The sequence below is a fragment of the Hypanus sabinus genome, chromosome 1, assembly GCF_030144855.1.
Source record: "Hypanus sabinus isolate sHypSab1 chromosome 1, sHypSab1.hap1, whole genome shotgun sequence".
NCBI lineage: Eukaryota > Metazoa > Chordata > Chondrichthyes > Myliobatiformes > Dasyatidae > Hypanus > Hypanus sabinus.
In genome coordinates, this window is record NC_082706.1 from 178,121,056 (window position 1) to 178,141,095 (window position 20,040).

At 38.8% G+C, this 20,040-nt stretch overlaps 1 protein-coding gene across 9 annotated transcripts in view; it reads right to left on the minus strand.

Moving 5' to 3' along the window:
• The window catches only part of ppp1r42 (protein phosphatase 1, regulatory subunit 42), a 93,487-nt gene extending 73,972 nt beyond the window's left edge, over positions 1-19,515 (minus strand). For 8 of the 9 annotated variants that reach the window (XM_059982286.1, XM_059982321.1, XM_059982311.1 and 5 more), the window contains exons 1-4: positions 19,343-19,515; positions 8,374-8,588; positions 4,131-4,297; positions 971-1,109 (exon numbers count right to left, since the gene is read on the minus strand). In XM_059982286.1, the coding sequence (XP_059838269.1) occupies positions 971-1,109; positions 4,131-4,297; positions 8,374-8,505 (438 nt within the window). In that variant the 5' untranslated portion in view covers positions 8,506-8,588; positions 19,343-19,515. Of the gene's footprint in view, positions 1-970; positions 1,110-4,130; positions 4,298-8,373; positions 8,589-18,558; positions 18,935-19,342 lie in introns of those variants that run through there. The other variant, XM_059982262.1, reaches the window with a different exon arrangement.
• Between the last annotated feature and the right edge of the window lie 525 nt (positions 19,516-20,040).

The window sequence follows — 20,040 nt, forward strand, 5'->3', positions numbered from 1 at the left end:
AATTAGGAAAATATGAGGAATCAACGGTCGGGACCGTGACACATATATTAACTTTGATAATAAATTTACTATGAACTTGAATTTTGAACTTTGACGAACTTGTTCTTCAGAGAGTTCCTAAGGGCAAGTGAACCTCAGAACAATATGACCTAATTTTCCTGGTAACAAGAAATTAACAAGGTGCTAATAATAGCACTTTGCAGTATTACAGGAAAGAAATACTTAAAGATACCTTGGGCGTGGTTTTGTCAAAGGCAGGTCGTGCCTTACAAGCCCTGATTGAATTTTTTGAGAATGTGACTAAGCACGGTGATGAAGGTAGAACAGTAAATGTAGAGTGTCTGAATTTCAGTAAGGCATTTGATAAGGCACCCCATGCAAGGCTTATTGAGAAAATAAGGAGGCATGGGATCCATGGGGACCTTGCTTTGTGGATCCAGAAATGGCTTGCCCACAGAAGGCAAAGAGTGGTTGTAGATGGGTCGTATTCTGCATGGAATTTGGTGGCCAGTGGTGTGCCTCAGGGATCTGTTCTGGGACCCCTTCTCTTCATGATTTTTATAAATGACTTGGATGAGGAAGTGGAGGGATGGGTTATTAAATATGCTGATGACACAAAGGTGGGGGTGTTGTGGATAGTGTGGAGGGCTGTCAGAGATTACAGCGGGACATTGACAGGATGCAAAACTGGGCTGAGAAGTGACAGATGGAGTTCAGCCCAGATAAGTGTGAGGTGGTTCATTTTGGTAGATCTAAATATGATGGCAGAATATAGTATTAATGGTAAGACTCCGGGCAGTGTGGAGGATCAGAAGGATCTTGGGGTCCATAGGACACTCAAAGGTTGACTCTGTGTGACACTCTTTAAACCTATCCACCATGCGAAATGCTGTTTATTAAGTTACACAGTACCATAATATCAGAGCTTTGTGTCAAAACTAAGTCAAAAATCAATGTAAATACTATTTACCTTTAGAGATTGGAGAGTCCTAGGATCAAACAATAGCTTCTCCCCAAGAGGAAGACGCTGATTTTCTAAGTGCAACTCTCGCAGTTCTGTTAATCCTTCTAGCTCTTCCACTACAGAAATACAATTGCCACCGAGATACCTACATGTAAACATAAATGCATTTCCCTATAATAAATAGAGAGCATTGTATAAAGAGGCTTCCTAGCTGTGCCAGTGGATAAAGTACTGTCTACAAATTGCTTTGAGCTAAAAAAGACACATCAAACCTGCAACAGGTGACAGGTCAACAAATGTATTGTCCTTGACAACCTGCTGGAAAATTCTTATGCTTGTACAATATACTGCACAATAGAATGGTATCTGGATATTTTCTGCATATAAAGGCCTTCCTTCTATTCACTTTCCACAGGGAATTAAATGGAAGTGGTCAGATAAACCACAAATCATGGGGGCATTGGCATGAAGAGAGGCCTGGAGTTTAAAGACGCCAAAATGTTATTTAGGGATGAAATGTTAGGATCTTGAGCTTGTTTCAGGCTATTGGTGGGTTTGTGATGGCTACTGCTATTTGGAGGAGTTCACAATCATGCTTGGGTGACAGCAATGGCTGATAATACCTATGTTCTCAATCAGGTAGTGGTGGCTTCTACAGCCACTCGAGGACCCACTAATAGACAACCCCTTAGGAGAACATCATACTTGACTCCAGTGATTGCATTAGTAGTGGTACTTAAGTGGGAGCACATTCATTGTGAAGGCATCTAATTCATATGCCATATCATTAGACCATAAGCCAGAGGAGCAGAATTAGACCAAACAGCCCTTCATGTTTGTCTACCACTGCCTCCTCCTCATAACTTCTGATACCCTTACCAATCAATAACCAATCAACCTCCGCTTTAAACATACCGAATGACTTGGCCTCCACAGACATCAGTGGCAATGAATTCCAGATTAACTACCCTCTGGCTAAAGAAATTCCACCTCATCTCTGTACTAAATGGACAGCCCTCTATTCTGAGTCTGTTTTCTTTGCAGCTAGACTCCCTCACTATAGGAAACACCCTCTTAATAGCAAATAGGTTTCAATTAGATCTCTCCTCTTTTTTCTAAACTCTAATGAATACAGGCCCAGAACCTTCAAATGCTTCACACATGTTAACCCATTCATTCCCAGAATAATTCTTATGAACCTTCACTGGACGCCCTCTTTTTAGCGTTCAGGATGTCCTTAATGTTCTTTGTTGCCCATGGCTTGTTATTTGAATAACAAAGGACAGTTCTTGCCGGAACATTGCAGTCCACACAGAAGTTGATGTAACCAGTGATGCACTCAATGTCCTCTCCATGTGGCTCACAGAGTGCCTGCCAGTCTGTCACCTCAAAACAACCCTGGAGTGCCTCATAAGCCTCCCCCAACCATTTCCTCACTGTCCTCGAGGTTGCAGGTTTACTCTTCACCAGAGGCACGTAGCAGGGTTTGAGATGCACCAGGTTGTGATCTGACCTTCCCAGTGGGGGGGAGGGGAGAGGAGCTGTAAGCATCCTTAACGTTAGCATACATCAAGTCCAGGGTCCTCTCCCCTCTGGTTGTACAGCTCACATACTGCGTGAAGTTGGGCAGTACTAAATTCCTCTCCAGGTCATAAGAAATGTTTCAAATTCAGGCACCAGGCAGACAATACAACTTTGAGGATTCTCAATCCTTACGACAGAGAAATGTGTCTATTACCTTGAGGAGACAGTTCCCAATTAGAACTACATTTCTCTTCTCTTCTCCCAATGGCTCCCTGAACCACAGTGCCACAATTTGGTTGCTCATCCTTCACCACTCTCATCCTCACAAGGAGCCACAACCTCAGACCTTCAGATAAGTTCAAGGGCTTAGGCTCCTCCAGTACTACCTCTTGGATCCCCTAACCTGCCTCACTCACAGTCACACCACCTTGTCCCTGAACAGAGATTGAATTTAAAGTAGTTAATTAATGGGTGTAACTGCTCCTGAAACACAGCATCCAGGTAATTCTCCACCTCCCTGATGCATCACAGTGCTTGAAGCTCAGATTCCAGGTCATCAACTTTGAGCCTGAGTCCCTTGAGCAACTAACAATTACTGCAGACGTGGTCATCGGAAACTGTAATAGGGCCCACTAGCTCCCACATCATGCACCCACAACATATCAACTGAACATGCATCCCTACTTCATTTAATTAGATGTATTTTGATATCTTTTTAGTTAACTACTTTCTAAAAAAAATCTCATCTGTTCTTACCTTTTGCTTCCTTTTGCTTCCTTTTGCTTCCTTTTGCTACCTCCTTGCCAAAGCCTCTTGGGCCAACGCCTCAGTTACCCATTCTAACCATGTCCACCCACACTATGGTAGCTCCCACACTGGCTGCTCCACTAAAACCTAACTTGTTTTTTTTATTGCCTCTTACTGAATGCCCAATAGTCCAAACAATCTCAAAGTTAGCAGAATGCTCCAACAGGCCATGCTTGCTTTTAAAATGTAACGCATGACAGGTAAAGGCGCCACAATCTCAAACTTAATTGTGCTCATTGACACTGATTGGCTTTTTATAAAGCATCCAGGGAATTTCTAGATTGTTATTGTACACAAAATTGACTTCAGTGTGGTATTAAAGAATCTTACACAGTTCGACATACAATTCAAATGTTAAATTGAGGTCTTTTCTATGCTTCAGAATTGATATAAGTGATGCCATGGTACCATTCAGAAAAGAAGAGGCATTTATCTGACATTCACACAATGAACATTGCTGGGATGATTCAAATGGGCCATATACTTCATTGTTTTTTGTGTGACCTTGCCATGTGCAAATTGGTTTCAATATTTCTCTATATTGCCACAATGATAAAACCTCAAATGCAAGGTCTGAGCAACACAAGGTAATAAGGATGTATTAAACAATCTGCTGGAGGAACTTATGTCAACCAGCATTTGAGTGTGGGGGTGAGAAGGAATTGTTCAGTTCCTCCAGCAGATTGTTTTTTGCTCCAGATTCCAGGATCTACAGTTTCCTACGTATTAATAAAAAGTGATCGGGCAAAACAAGTGCTTTCTGAAAGTATTGGCCTAATTATTATCTTTGCTTTCAATATTCATTTCAAAGAAACAAATAAATAGATTGGCTTACAATTTGGACAAGTTTCGTAATGAGGCAAGATTTGAAATATGTGTTATGCTATTGTTCTGCAGATATAGATGGGTAAGATTAAAGGCAAAACCTAAATTATGAATCTCTGTAATGTTGTTGTCATATAGGTATAAGACAGACAGATTCTTGCATGCAGTGAGGTCATCCTGAAACAAAAAGAGAACAATGTATAAAAATCTTATTGTAAATAAAATGTAATCTCACTTTGTATCAAAAATGTACCTATGCACTTACAGGTTTTAAACATCTTCTGAGCATGTCATCAATTTTATATCAAAATGGCAGAAATATACCTTCTATATCTTCTATATATAATACATGCTTTCAAGAATAAACATTAATGCTATGTATTTTGTAGAAGAATAAAATTACACAATTTTTATTAATAATTAAGATAATGCACCAGACACTATGTACATGGAAAGAAAAGATAAAACATACAAAAAAATTGAATCCTATGGAACGAACAAAGCAGTTGTATCATGGATATTAAATTGGCTAAGGACTAGGAAAAGATGGGGATTGAAACTAATGGGCAACACAGCCCAAGGAAAGGTGAAAGTGATACCCAGATGGTTCTGTACTAAGCCTGTTGCTGTTGTCAAAATACCTTTATCATAAGAACTTTAATTAGGCTGAAAAGTCACCATTTCAAAATATGAAGTCACAAAACTGGCCACATGGAAAAGAAAGCTAAGATAACCAAGACAATATAGTCTTAGCCAACCCAGTAAACGTGGACTAATTAAAGCCATAGCAAAAATGTTTGCAGCAACACACCAGGATCAGAGACCAAATTTTTACTACAGCAGAAAACACCAATAGATTGAGTAGAAGTATTTCAAACTGCACAGAACTTGATAAGATGAATGAAAATTACTGCCTCTGGCTGGGGAAATCTTGACAAAGGACTTCGATTTAAATTTATTATTGGCAATGAGAGGAGGAAGTTAAGAGACATTTCTTAACCAGCACAGTTAATCTGAGTTATCGGCACATTTTTGTGGAAGAAGAGTACAAATATGTTTGCTTTAAAACAATATGTTAACAAAATTTCTTTGAATATGACAATTAGGAATATGGCATTCCTCCCACCAATAATCAACTAAAAAAATGTAGTAATATTATGTGCATGTAAACACATTTTTCATATGGCATTAAGAATGCATCTACATGTCCCCCCAAAATCAGTCAACATTAATTTCTGGATGTGCCATTAGTCACACATGATTTACTATCTGCAAATTTTCTTTAAAGATTGTAATGCAAGTTTGTAATGGTATATGACAAGATGAAATGAAAAATTATTAAATTGACATTTTGGTTATCAAGACAATTTTTATCATGGAATAAACTGGGCAACAACTTGCAACTCATGTAGGTGGTTGTAAGTGTGTGGAATTTCCTACTTTAAGATGTCCAGTTCCTCCACATGCTTCACTACACTAGTTTAAAACCTTTGACAAAATAAATCATATAAATAAAATCAATGTGAATGGTGAATCTTTATTGGCATGCTAAGCCTTAATTACTACCAATCTATCTAATATCAACATTTATTTCATATACGATTCCTCTTTTCTTTTGACATTAATTATTGCAGAATTTTTAATATATATATTTTTATGCACTTCATCTTTCTTAGACCCATCTTTTCCAGTCTTTATTTTCCTTTCGGCTACATGATTTTATATTTAATTATGTATACTTTCTGATCCAGACTTTTCAGTTCTTAGTGAGGATTCCAGATTTTGACAAATCACTCTATTACTTGTTCTGTTTCACACATACAGTAGATCTTTAATGGAGATGTGACAGTATAAATGTTCTCTAGTTAGTCTAAACATGCCAAATACTTGCAGGATTTGTTATCATGTATCCCATTCTGCTAACTATAAAATCGAGGTCCAGATTAACTCTGGGTAAACTCTGATTTACACTCCAAGGAGACACAATATGATGAGTTGCTGAATATATTGTACCATATAGAGGGAACTAATCACAAACTTTGTTCATTTTACATAGGAAGATTATTTAGTCTTTTCTCCTTGAATACTACGAAAGACATCTACCTATTTTATCAATACCCACTTTCCATTGCCAAATGAAAAACATTTGGATATCAATATCGTATTTGATCCCACTAAATGAGAGAGGCCATCCCTTTTGTGAAGTAGTGGAAGTCCTATTTCTACCCATGGCTGAGAACTACAACTTTCAGACAAATAAATGGTGACTAATATTTATTTGCTTTCCATTTACATGCTTGTATTACTTGTGGGCACATGCAAACAATTAAACTATGTACTAAAATTCTTTATCCAAAGAAAGGAAAATTAACCTATTTTGCCTTGAAACTTATGGAATCGCAGGAAAGCAGAAACTTAGTGTCAAGTGTTTGGTCAGAGGGATGAAGAAAGATTTCCAGTCATCATGAAATCCTCAAACTTCCTTGAGTGTGAACCATTAAATATCTGAAAATCTTATGCTGAATTGCCTATAGTTCAGATATTAGAATAACTGGAAAGTGAATAGACCAGTTAGATTTTTGACTTTTTCATACATACAACAAAATCATCGCTGATCTTTAATTGAATATCATAACATGTACCTCAGTCCCATGTCACTAAAAACCTTTCCTTAACCAATTGCAAAAGAAAGTTATAAGCTTCTACTTTGTATGTATAGAACTTCCCTAGAAACAATAGCTCTATTTTTTAGGCTATGTTTCCTAGTCTATTCCTCAAGCACTGGAAATATTTCTCTAGATAACTTATTTTCCCATTAATTCCCCTCTATGTCTTGAAGATACCAATCAACCTCCCCTACTGTAAATTCCAAATACTGCAACCTTGTTTTATTCATCTTACATACTGGCATTCTGGCATACAAGTATTATTCAAGTAAACTTATATTCAAAGCCTCTAAGAACAATACAACCTCTGAAATATTGTACCCAGAACTGAAACTAAAATCCAGCCATACAACAGCTAAGGATTTGGTTAGCAACAATAGACAATAGGAGTAGGAGTAGGCTATTCGGCCCTTTGAGCCAGCACCACCATTCACTGTGATCATGGCTGATCATAAACAATCAGTACCCCGTTCTTGCCTTCTCCCCATATCTCTTGACTCTGCTATCTTTAAGAGCTCTATCTAACTCTTTCTTGAAAGCATCCAGAGAATTGGCCACCACTGCCTTCTGAGGCAGAGCATTCCATAGATCCACAATTCTCTGGGTAAAAAAGTTTTTCCTGAACTCCATTCTAAATGGCCTATTCCTTATCCTTAAACTGTGGCCTCTGGTTCTGGACTCCCCCAACATCGGGAACATGTTTCCTGCCTCTAACCCTTGTCCAATCCTTTAATAATCTTACATGTTTCAATCAGATCCCTTCTCATCCTTCTAAATTCCAGTGTATACAAGCACAGTCGCTCCAATCTTTCAATATATGACAGTCCCACCATCCCAGGAATTAACCTCATGAACTTATGCTGCACTGCCTCATTAGCAAGAATGTCCTTCCTCAAATTTGGAGAACAAAACTGAACACAATACTCTAGGTGTGGTCTTACCAGAGCCCTGTACAACAGCAGAAGGACCTCTTTGCTCCTATACTCAACTCCCCTTGTTATGAAGGCCAACAGGCCATCAGCTTTCCTCGCTGCCTGCTGTAACCTGCATGCTTACTTTCAGTGACTGATGAACAAGGACACCTAGATCTAGTTGTGCTTCCCCTTTTCCTAACTTGACACCATTCAGATAGTAATCTGCCTTCCTGTTCTTGCCAACAAAGTGGATAACCTCACATTTATCCACATTATTTACATGATAACATAAATTCCTTTGCACTTTAGTCAACAAGTAATAATCTACTTATTTATCTACTTTAATTTATCTAGTTTTCTATTTTGTTTTTTCAATGTTTCTTTGTATCAGCCTGGGACATTTTAATCTGCTTTACACATGTACTGCTAAACTACTTTTGATCTCTAATGCTTCATGGTTTTCAAGTTCCCTAGTCTATTTTATGTGAGGAAAGAGAACAATGAGTGAAAACTGCTAATGAAATTAACTTACAAGTCAGTTTTATACACTTCTGGCTTCAGCATTAATGTATCCTAAAAGCTATTAATTTTACATTACTAAGTTATATTTTAACTACATATATGTACATCAAAACCAGGAATACAGCACAGTCACAGTCAAAAGTTCACTCACAATTTGATCGATATTCTTGTCTGAAAAATTTAGGTGAGTCAATTTTTTTAAATACTGTTCCAAAGGCTCATCTCTTCTGTTCTTTATGTGGAGACTACTTTTTGCAATTAAATCCACTGTAAGTCGGCCCATGATGTAACTGAACTTATGAAGCTATTTCACTGTAGGCTTGTGTTTGAGCTCTTGGTTATTAGAAAAAGTGATCAAATTCCACCCTGTGAATGTAATTAAAGAGACAATTATTCCATAATTTGAACACTTCATTTGAACATAGAAAAAAAAGGGTATAATTAGAAACACTATTTGATGGAGTCATCTGGGAAAACTATTATTTCCTGGTTACTTTCCACTTACACTATTCCAGTAATCTCCCAGAATAAAGCCCACTCAAATATGGCAGCTTGTTAACTGATATTTCATTAGATTGATACAGGTTCTTTAGCCATCTTCTCTATTAGTGGATACAAACACTTCAGAGGAAGGAACATTTTGCAGACACATAAAAATATATTGAAGAAATCAAGGGAACTGTGGTGAATTACATATACCTGTCTGGACACGCCCCCCCCCCCCCCCCCCGCTGACTGCTCCTGTGGCTCCTCCCACAGACCCCTGTATAAAGGGGATTGGAGGCACTGCTCCTCCCTCAGTCTCCAGGATGTTGTATGGTGGTCTCTTGCTGCTGACTGCTCTCTTCCAGCGAATAAAAGCCTACATCTCGCCTCACATCTCCGAGAGTTATTGATGGTGCATTAGGAACTGAAAGCAGAAAAATCCCCTGAACCAAGAAGCTTCCATCTTAGACTGGATGCAAAGACAGTGGATGCATTATAGTGATGATCTACCAAAATCATATCATTTCTTCAACAATTCCAGCAGGTTGGAAAAAAGCAACTACAACATTGATATGCAAGAGGCAGAGAGAAAAAAAATAAGGAGCTACAGGCTAGTAGTCTGACATCAGTAGCTAAAAGTGCCCTACTTCACCATTAGGAATATAGAAATACAGAATGAAGAAAAATCATATAATGACACAAGATGAACATGACTTCCTGAAGGGAAAAATCATGTTTGAAAATCCAAGACAGTTTTGAGGATGCACTGTATAGTGGTACATCTGGATTTTCAAAAAGCATTTGACAAACACTACAGAATATATATACACACAGATAAGTATTCAAGGGTAAAACATTGAAATATGATTGATTAAAATTAGATACTCATTGTGTGCCTGTAGTTCAAGTCTTAGAAATCGATGAAAGGAAGCATCTCAATATTGTCTGCAAGTAAATAACAGAATTGAAACTTGATGGTCCTGTTGCCATTATTAAGTGAATAGCAGGCCACGCCTTGCCACGCAGAGTACTGAGAAAGGAGTGTGTATGTCAGAGGCTGGGAGCTGGGCTAGGGAATGTGTTCTACTGTGATCTTTCTGTTTTGGATCACCATTCTAACATTAATTGAATCAGTCATCAAGCTGACAAGTAGATGAGAAAATAAATTCTCACATATAAAGATCAAAGTGGGAGTAAAAAGGTTAGATACTGTACAGAGGATCAATTCTTATTACATTAAATACATTAAAAAGCTTCTTGATCCACATGATCTATTTAAGTTCTATCTTTATTCAATAGCGTGAAGGGCAGTTTTAGGAAGCCACTGAGAATGTATGTTCCAACTTCTATTTGCTACCCAGAGTAAGACTTCTAGCAAAGCAAATTAGAATCACAGAATCATCACAGTACAAGGGAAAGCCATCAAATCCATGCTGATGCATTATAGTCTAATCATTCCCACACCCTTGCTCTTTTCCTACACACTTGCAAACTGTTTGCGCTTAATTGTCTATCCTGATTGTTTCAAAGTTCAAAGTAAAATTTATTATCAAAGTACATACATGTCCACCACATACAACCCTTAAATTCTTTTTCCTGTGGGCATTTTCAGCAAATCTATAGGACAGTAATTGTAAACAGGATCAATGAAAGATCAAGACCATAGAAGACAACAAACTAAAACAGCAATGAATAATGAGAGCATGAAATAAAAAGATAAAGATAACTTAAAGTGAGATAATTGGTCATGGGAACATCGCAATAGATGAGTGCATTTTGTTCAGGAGCCTGATGGTTGAGGGGTAGTAACTTTTATTGAACTGGGGGTGCAAGTCCTGAGGCACTTGTATGTTTTGTCTGATGGCAGCAGTGAAAAAAGAGCATGGCTTGGGTGGAGAGGATCTGTGATGATGGATGCTGCTTTTCTACAACAGCGTTTTATAAAGATGTGCTCAATGGTTGGGAGGGCTTTACCCATGATGTAGGATTGCAAGTGTTAAATTAATTTCAGTATTAAATCTCATATGTCATTACCCTGCTCAGTCTGATGCCCTATGTCATCTTGCAACCTTTTGTGGAATTTTCCATTCAAAGGCATTGGTGTTTCATAGTGGGCTGTAATGCCACCAGTCAATACATTTTCCACTAAATGTCTACAGAAGTCCATCAAGGTTTTTGATGACATGCCGAATCTCCACAGACTCCTAAGGAAGTAGAGGCACTGTTGTGCTTTCTTTGCAATTATATTTATGATGTTTCAAGACAGATCTCCAAGATTCAAGTTCTATTGCATTTACAATTAGTAAGTTCCAGACTATTATCACAACTTGCACAAAAATATTTTTCTACACCCTTACTGTATTGATTTACTCAATGTAAACCATACATAAGCTTGTATACATGTCAAATGTCCTCTCAAACCTCTGGTCCAAGTATAACCTTTAACTGAACTCCCTCATCCTGGAAATGTTCTGGTAAACGTTTTTTTGTACCATCTCTTGGACTTAAAACATCTTTCCCAAAGTCTGGTGGCCAGAACAATGTGTAATGCTTCAGTGACCTGATCAGTACTTTATAATGATTCAATATACCTGTATTGCAATCTCGCTGCATTTTTACTCTATGTCTCTATTAGTGAAACTCAGGTTCCCATATCTTTTAGTAACTGCTCTATGTTCCCGTGTGCACTTTGGAATTATAACATTTTATTCTTTGTGTGTACAGCCGAAATAAATCAATTGCAATATTTAGTATTAAATTTCAACTGTCATCACTTTGCTCAATTTACTGCCCTATGTCGTCTTGCAATCTATTGTGCGATACACAACATTGGTTACGTCCGCTACGTCACGTTCTCCAATCGGGACTACAGACATTAAGCGGCGCACACCTGTATTCCCTTTGCTGTTTACCACACTTTCAAGTTTGTTGTTACGGTATTTACAAATTTTCAGTTTACTACACACACATATCCAAGCCATTAATCTATACCAAAATAGCAATGGTCCTAATGCTGGGAAATATCACTATTATCCTTCAATATGAAAAATAAATGTTTATAATAATTCTCTGCTTTTGTCCATTCTCTCACTGGCCCCTTTATTTCATCAGTTTCAATTCTACTGATTAGCATTTTTATGGGATTCCCATGCTTGCTTTCTTCTTTGTTAACACATTTATTTTTGTTGTCCCTGAAAATGTCCTTAGAACTGGGACTGAACTAACTGACTGGTCTGAAATTGCCAGGCATGTTCCTCACTTTAGGACAGCCTCAACAGTGGCGGGGGTCTAGTGGTACATGGTGCAGGAGGTGAAGCAGGTCAAACAGGTTCAATCCCTTTATTTTTAATTTCTTAATTTGAGCTATGTCTAACAATAAAGTACATTTATCAGTATATACAACAGAATTGGTTGCCATCATTTTGGGCTTACTGCGGGTGGAGGAAATCTGTCCTTGCAAAGTTGTGACTTATTCAGATTCCTTTTCGGTTTTGATGAGTTTTAAAACAGGTCATTTTAACAGTAGGGTCAGATTTACTGTTGGAAGCTCATTAAACTTTATTTCATATTCAAAGTATTGGTTTACATGTCTTTTTCTTACAGATCCCTGCACTTAGAGGTGTTGACAGAAATGAGAAGGCTGATTGTTTAGCTGAAAAAAACTGTTAAAAATTCGACAACAGATATAGACCTTCTTAGCAAAGCTGGAGCTGAAGGGTTGGTAGGATTAGGAATTAACGGAGTTATAGCAAGACTCATGGGAAACTGGGCAAAAGAGGAGACACTTTACAGAATACATAAACTGTTGGGATTATGGTAGAAGGGGGTAAAACAAGGAGGGAAGGAATTATATTGACTCGACTTAGAATTGGGCATACTATGCTTAATTATTCCTTATAACTTCTTGGAAAACATCATTTTGAGTTGCACACGCAAAATGCTGGTGGAACGCAGCAGGCCAGGCAGCATTTTGTGTGTGTTGCTTGAATTTCCATCATCTGCAGATTTCCTCGTGTTTGCATCATTCTGAGTTGTGTAGGTTTTGTCATCATTATGAAACAATTGAACATATACTATTACAGAGTGAAGTACAGTATACAAGGTTGAAAGAAATCAAATGCAGGCTTCATTACAATCTTTGGGGTTGATAGTTCTCGTTTAAAAACTTTAAGTAATGGGCGTGACTTTTATTTAATTCACAGTATTTTCTTTCACTACTTACAATCTGGGCTTTTTGGGGTAATTTAGCTTTCATTTGAAAAGGAAGTAGTAAGGGTCACCCCACCCCACCCCACCCCCCCAATTCTCTACACCACCCTCCAGAACAGTTGATGGCAGACTGCCAATCGCCATTAAAAGTCAAAAGAAGAAGAAAAGCTATGACTATCGTTCATGCGTACAAGAAAGCACCATCCTTCATCAAAGGCCACCACCATCCAGGCTATGCCCTCTTCTTTCTATTACTATTGGGCTGGGTTCTCCACCATCTGGTTCAGGAACAATTATTACCCTACAACCATCAAGCTCCTGAAGCTCTGTGGATAACTTCATTCACCACCACTCTGAAGTAATTCTATAACCTACAGACTGACTTTCAAGTACTCTTTACAACTTATGTTCTCTATTATTTTTGGTTGCATAGTCTTTGTTTACATAATTCTTTGTTTGCAAAATTCTGTTGTATTTCTTTATTCTTGTAAATGTCTGCAAGAAAATGGATCTTAAGGTAACACACACAGTGGTCACTTTATCAGAGATAGCTTGTGAGGAATGAATGGCTTGTCATATGACAAGTGACTGATGGCTCTGGGCCAGTATTCACTAGACTGATGATGAATAACCTCATTGAAACCTATTGAATGGTGAAAGGCCTTGATACAGTGGATGTGGTGAGGATGTTTCCTATGGTGGGAAAGTCTAACACCAGAGGACACAGCCTCAGAATAGAGGAGTGTCCTTTTAGAACAGAGATGAGGAGGAATTTTATTAGCCAGAACATGGAGAATCTGTGGAATTCTTTGCCACAGGCAGTTGTGGAGACCAAATCTTTACGTATATTTAAGGCAGAGGATACATTCTTGATTGGTCAGGGTATGAAGGGATACGGGGAGAAGGCAGGAGATTGGGATTGAGAGAAAAATTGGATCAGCCATAATAAAGTGATGGAGCAGACCTGATGGGCCAAATAACTCAATTCTGCTCTTATATCTTATGGTTTATTAAAGAAACTGTATAAACATATATACAGTTATTGATATATATATTATATTGTTACAACTATTTAAGACCTTAGTTAGGCCCCATTTGGAGTACTGTGTTCAGTTCTCGTCACCTCACTACAAGAAAGATGTGGGTACTATAGACAGAGTGCAGAGATTTACAAGGATGTTGCCTGGATTGGGGAGCATGCCTTATGAGAATAGGTTGAATGAACTTGGCCTTTTCTTCTTGGAACGACAGAGGATGAGAGGTAACCTGATAGAGGTGTATAAGATGATGACAGGCATTAATCATGTAGATATTCAGAGACTTTTTCCCAGGACTGAAATGGATAACATGAGGAGGCATATTTTTAAGGTGCTTGGAAATTGGTACAAGGGGAATGTCAGAGGTAAGTTTTTCACACAGAGAGTGGTGGGTGCATGGAATGCACTGCCAGTGACAGTGGTAGAGGCGGATACAATAGAGTCTTTTAAGAGACTCTTCAATAGGTACATGAAGCTTAGAACAATAAAGCGCTATGTGGTAGGGTAATTCTAGGCAGTTCCTAGAGTAGGTTACATAGTTGGCACAACATTGTGGGCCAAAGGGCCTGTAATATGCTGTAGAGTTTTATGCTTCTATGATAAGCAAGTGACCAAGAGGATGAGTATAATGTGAGAAGCAGGGGTTGTACACTTTGATTGGAAGAATGATTTCACAAGAGGTTGCAAAGGGCATTAGACTCAATCAGCTCCATCATGGGCAAAGCCCTCCCCATTACTGAGGACATCTTCAAGTGGTAGTACTACAAGACCCATTAAGAACCACCCCCACCATCAGGAACATTCCCTCTTATTACTATTGGGAGGTACAGGAATTTGAAGATCCATATCCAATTTAGGAAAAACATCTTCCCCTCCACTGTCTGATTTCTGAATGGTTCATGAACCCACAAACACTACCTCGTCATTCCTTTATATTTGCACTATTTATTTATATCACCATATAACAATTACAGCATGGAAACAGACCATCTCGGCCCTTCTAGTCCGTGCCGAACGCTTACTCTCATCTAGTCCCACCGACCTGCACTCAGCCTATAACCCTCCATTACTTTCCTGTCCATATACCTATCCAATTTTTTTTTTTAATGACAATATTGAACCTGCCTCTACCGCTTCTACTGGAAGCTCGTTCCACACAGCTACCACTCTCTGAGTAAAGAAGTTCCCCCTCGTGTTACCCCTAAACTTTTGCCCCTTAACTCTCAACTCATGTCCTCTTGTTTGAATCTCCCCTACTCTCAATCGAAAAAGCCTATCCATGTCAACTCTATCTATCCCCCACATAATTTTAAATACCTCTATCAAGTCCCCCCTCAACCTTCTACGCTCCAAAGAATAAAGACCTAACTTGTTCAACCTTTCCCTGTAACTTAGGTGCTGAAACCCAAGTAACATTCTAGTAAATCTCCTCTGTACTCTATTTTGTTGACATCTTTCCTATAATTCAGTGACCAGAACTGTACACAATACTCCAAATTTGGCCTCACCAACGCCTTGTACAATTTTAACATTACATCCCAACTCCTATACTCAATGTCTGATTTATAAAGGCCAGCATACCAAAAGCTTTCTTCACCACCCTATCCACATGAGATTCCACGTTCAGGGAACTATGCATCATTGTTCCTAGATCACTCTGTTCTACTGCTGCATTCTTCAATGCCCTACCATTTACCATGTATGTCCTATTTTGATTAGTCCTACCAAAATGTAGCACCTCACACTTATCAGCATTAAACTCCATCTGCCATCTTTCAGCCCACTCTTTTAACTGGCCTAAATCTCTCTGCAAGCTTTGAAAACCTACTTCATTATCCATGACACCACCTACCTTAGTATCATCTGCATACTTACTAATCCAATTTACCACCCCATCATCCAGATCATTAATGTATATGACAAACAACATTGGACCCAGTACAGGTCCTTGAGGCACACCTCTAGTCACTGGCCTCCAACCTGACAGTTATCCACCACTACTCTCTGGCATCTCCCATCCAGCCACTGTTGAATCCATTTTACTACTTCAATATTAATACCTAACGATTGAACCTTCTTAACTAACCTTCCATGTGGAACCTTGTCAAAGGCTTTATTGAAGTCCATATAGACAACATCCACTGCTTTACCCTCGTCAACTTCCCGAGTAGCCTCTTCAAAAAATTCAATAAGATTTGTCAAACATGACCTTCCATGCACAAAACCATGTTGACTGTTCCTAATCAGACCCTGTCTATCCAAATAATTATATATACCATCTCTAAGAATACTTTCCATTAATTTACCCACCACTGATGTCAAACTTATCGGCCGATAATTACTAGGTTTACTCTTAGAACCCTTTTTAAACAATGGAACCACATGAGCAATACGCCAATCCTCCGGCACCATCCCCGTTTCTAATGACATTTGAAATATTTCTGTCAGAGCCCCTGCTATTTCTACACTAACTTCCCTCAAGGTCCTAGGGAAAATCCTTTCAGGACCCAGAAACTTATCCACTTTTATATTCATTAAAAGCGCTAGTACTTCCTCTTCTTTAATCATCGTTTCCATAACTACCCTACTGGTTTCCCTTACCTTACACAATTCAATATCCTTCTCCTTAGTGAATATAGAAGAAAAAAAATTGTTCAATATCTCCCCCACCTCTTTTGGCTCCACACATAGCTGTACACGTTGATTCTCTAAGGGACCAATTTTATCCGTCACTATCCTTTTGCTATTAATATAACTGTAGAAACCCTTTAGATTTATTTTCACCTTACTTGCCAAAGCAACCTCATATCTTCTTTTAGCTTTTCTAATTTCTTTCTTAAGATTCTTTTTACATTCTTTATATTCCTCGAGCACCTAATTTACTCCATGCTGCCTATATTTATTGTAGATCTCTCTCTTTTTCCGAACCAAGTTTCCAATATCCCTTGAAAACCATGGCTCTCTCAAACTTTTAACCTTTCCTTTCAACCTAACAGGAACATAAAGATTCTGTACCCTCAAAATTTCACCTTTAAATGACCTCCATTTCTCTATTACATCCTTCCCATAAAACAAATTGTCCCAATCCACTCCTTCTAAATCCTTTCACATCTCCTCAAAGTTAGCCTTTCTCCAATCAAAAATCTCAACCCTGGGTCCAGACCTATTCTCCCCCATAATTATATTGAAACTAATGGCATTGTGATCACTGGAACCGAAGTGCTCCCCAACACATACCTCCGTCACCTGACCTATCTTATACCCTAACAGAAGATCCAACACTGCCGTCTCTAGTTGGTACCTCTATGTATTGCTGCAAAAAACTATCCTGCACACATTTTACAAACTCCAAACCATCCAGCCCTTTTACACAAAGGGCTTCCCAGTCTCTGTGTGGAAAATTAAAATATCCCACAATCACAACCTTGTGCTTACTACAAATATCTGCTATCTCCTTACAAATTAGCTCCTCCAATTCTCGCTCCCCATTAGGTGGTCTAGAATACACCCCTATAAGTGTTACTACACCTTTCCCATTCCTCAATTCCATCCAAATAGTCACCCCAGATGAGACCTTTAATCTATCCTGCCAGAGCACCGCTGTAATATTTTCTCTGACAAGCAATGCAACACCTACCCCTCTTGCCCCTCCAATTCTATCACCGAAGCACCGAAATCCAGGAATATTTAGTTGCCAATCACACCGGTCCTGCAACAATGTTTCACTAATAGCTACATCATCATATTTCCAGGTATCAATTCATGCTCTAAGCTTATCCACCTTTCTTACAGTGCTCCTAGCATTAAAATAAATGCATTTAAGAAATTCTCCATCTCTTACTCTCTCTTTATTCCTAACGGTGCAAACAACTTTACTATCTTCTTTTTCTTCCTTCTCCCCTACATCTTCGGTCGGAGCGCTCCCCTTCTCTATCACCTGCCTATCCTCCCTCACACACTGTCTACAAGCTTTCTTGATTTGTGAACTAACCTCCTCTCTCCTAGGCTCTTCAATTTGATTCCAAGATTTAAGTTTACATCTGCATAGTACTGCTGCAGCAAAACAAATTTCACATCATGTGCCAGTGATAATAAATCTAATTCCGATTTATTTCAGATTTTTAGCATCAGCAAGAGTTTATTTAATTTTGACTTTCTGAGAAAAGCTGACTTCATGTATTATGTATAACTGCAGATACTACTTTTAAAAACAGTTTGTGGCAGCTTCCTTTTAAAAGTACATTTTCAAAGATTGTTCAACCATTGATATGAATTGAAAATCTTTGGAATCCTCTACCTTTTGGCTTTAACAGTTGTCAGCTATACACAAAGTTGCAATAATCAATTTTTAGATACTAAGAAATCAGAGGGTATTAGAACTGATAAGGAACGTGATCGACATACAAGATCAATCAGTAAAGGCTGCTGGCGGCATCCTTTGATTCACTCTTGCTTACTTATGTTCTTATGACTAGCCTTCCATTCTGCATTATATTCTGCTGCAGGGTTGTTGCTGAGATCAAGAGAGGAGGAATCATCTTCCTTCTCCTAAGGCAACACTTTTAACAGAGCATGTTTACATACTCATATTTGGAAATAAATACCTGATAAACTCAATTGAGAAGACTATCATGTCAACGTCTGTAGAGTAAACAGGAGGAAATCTGCAGATGCTGGAAATTCAAACATCACACACAAAATGTTGGTGGAACACAGCAGGCCAGGCAGCATCTATAGGGAGAATTGCTGTGGACGTTTCGGGCGAGACCCTTCGTCAGGACAGACGTCTGTAGAGTTAGTTAGTTGTGTTTCTTACAGAATTGGCTGGGAGAGTATAACATATCTTAGTTTTTCCAGAACGTTCTCATGGATCCTCCGCGGTCAGCATGATCAATTGGATCGAAAGGCCTCTTTTCGTGCTGTATTACTTTATGGCTCCATGGTTTATGGTTCTAAAAAGCTATCGGACAAATCCCCAACACCCAATGGATCACAACCCCCATACAAAAGCACAGAGAAATCCGCGGGCCTGAAGCCGTCGTTCCTCTAGCGAACTGAGTGGTTCCATTCCACTTATGGGGGGCCTTGACCTACCACATGAATGAGCAGCGCAGTCGCTGCTTTAATCCGTGTATTTCATGCAGTAAATAGATTTGTTTAGCGGATTGAAGAATGTTCCTGAAGTCAGCTCGGGTATCCACATAACTTGCAGGGGTCACAAGCGGTTCATTGGCTGAACTCAGGAACATGTTACCAGCTCTCAGGGAACGGGCAGGGCCCTACAGGGGCATATGAACTAGCTGGGTGAACAGCTCAACAATTTCACAAGAGGACCAGAGGAACGCTTTAACCAAAACAAAGGTGACGGAATAATGGGTGAGGGCTTGCCTTCGCTAATGATTTGATTCTCCAGGCTGCCTGAAATCCTCAGTCGCAGGGCCACCGGCGCTAACAGTTCCGACACGTTTGTAAACTCGCGGCCGGCGCTACGCGGTTGCTATGGGAGACAGTTGCGTGCCTTCCTTTGGTTGTCCCGGAAAAAGTAAACGTGGCACACATGATTCCGCCTCGCATACTACGACTGAGCTGCAGGGCAGTGATGTAGACCCATGTGTGACAACTCTTGATTGTAATATTAACCCAAGCTTTTTTTTCTTGGGAACGTGAATAGACCAGCAATTTAATCGTTAACTTTGTCTCTACCAAACGCATTCATCCAGGACTTTGTAGGCAAATGCGCCTTTAATGCCCCAAGAGCAGCCCCAGACTAAGATTAATCCATAATCGGGGTAAACATAATATTTGATTAAAAAGATGAATTTTAAGAGGAAAAAAATAGGGTAGAGAAAGCAAAGGCTATTTGAGGATCGAAATGAATGCTATTTATTCCAGAGTTGTGAATATTCTGAGAAATTACAATTACGTTAAATTTTAGAATCCCTTCATTGCTACCTTTAAGTTTTTTTTTAAATATCTAGGGTCTTAAATGCTAGAAATCATTATTAACGTCAGAATTAAAATCAATTTTTTTACTAGCATGTTTTGCGGCCGCAGTACAGCGCAAGGTATGTACATACTTTACAATT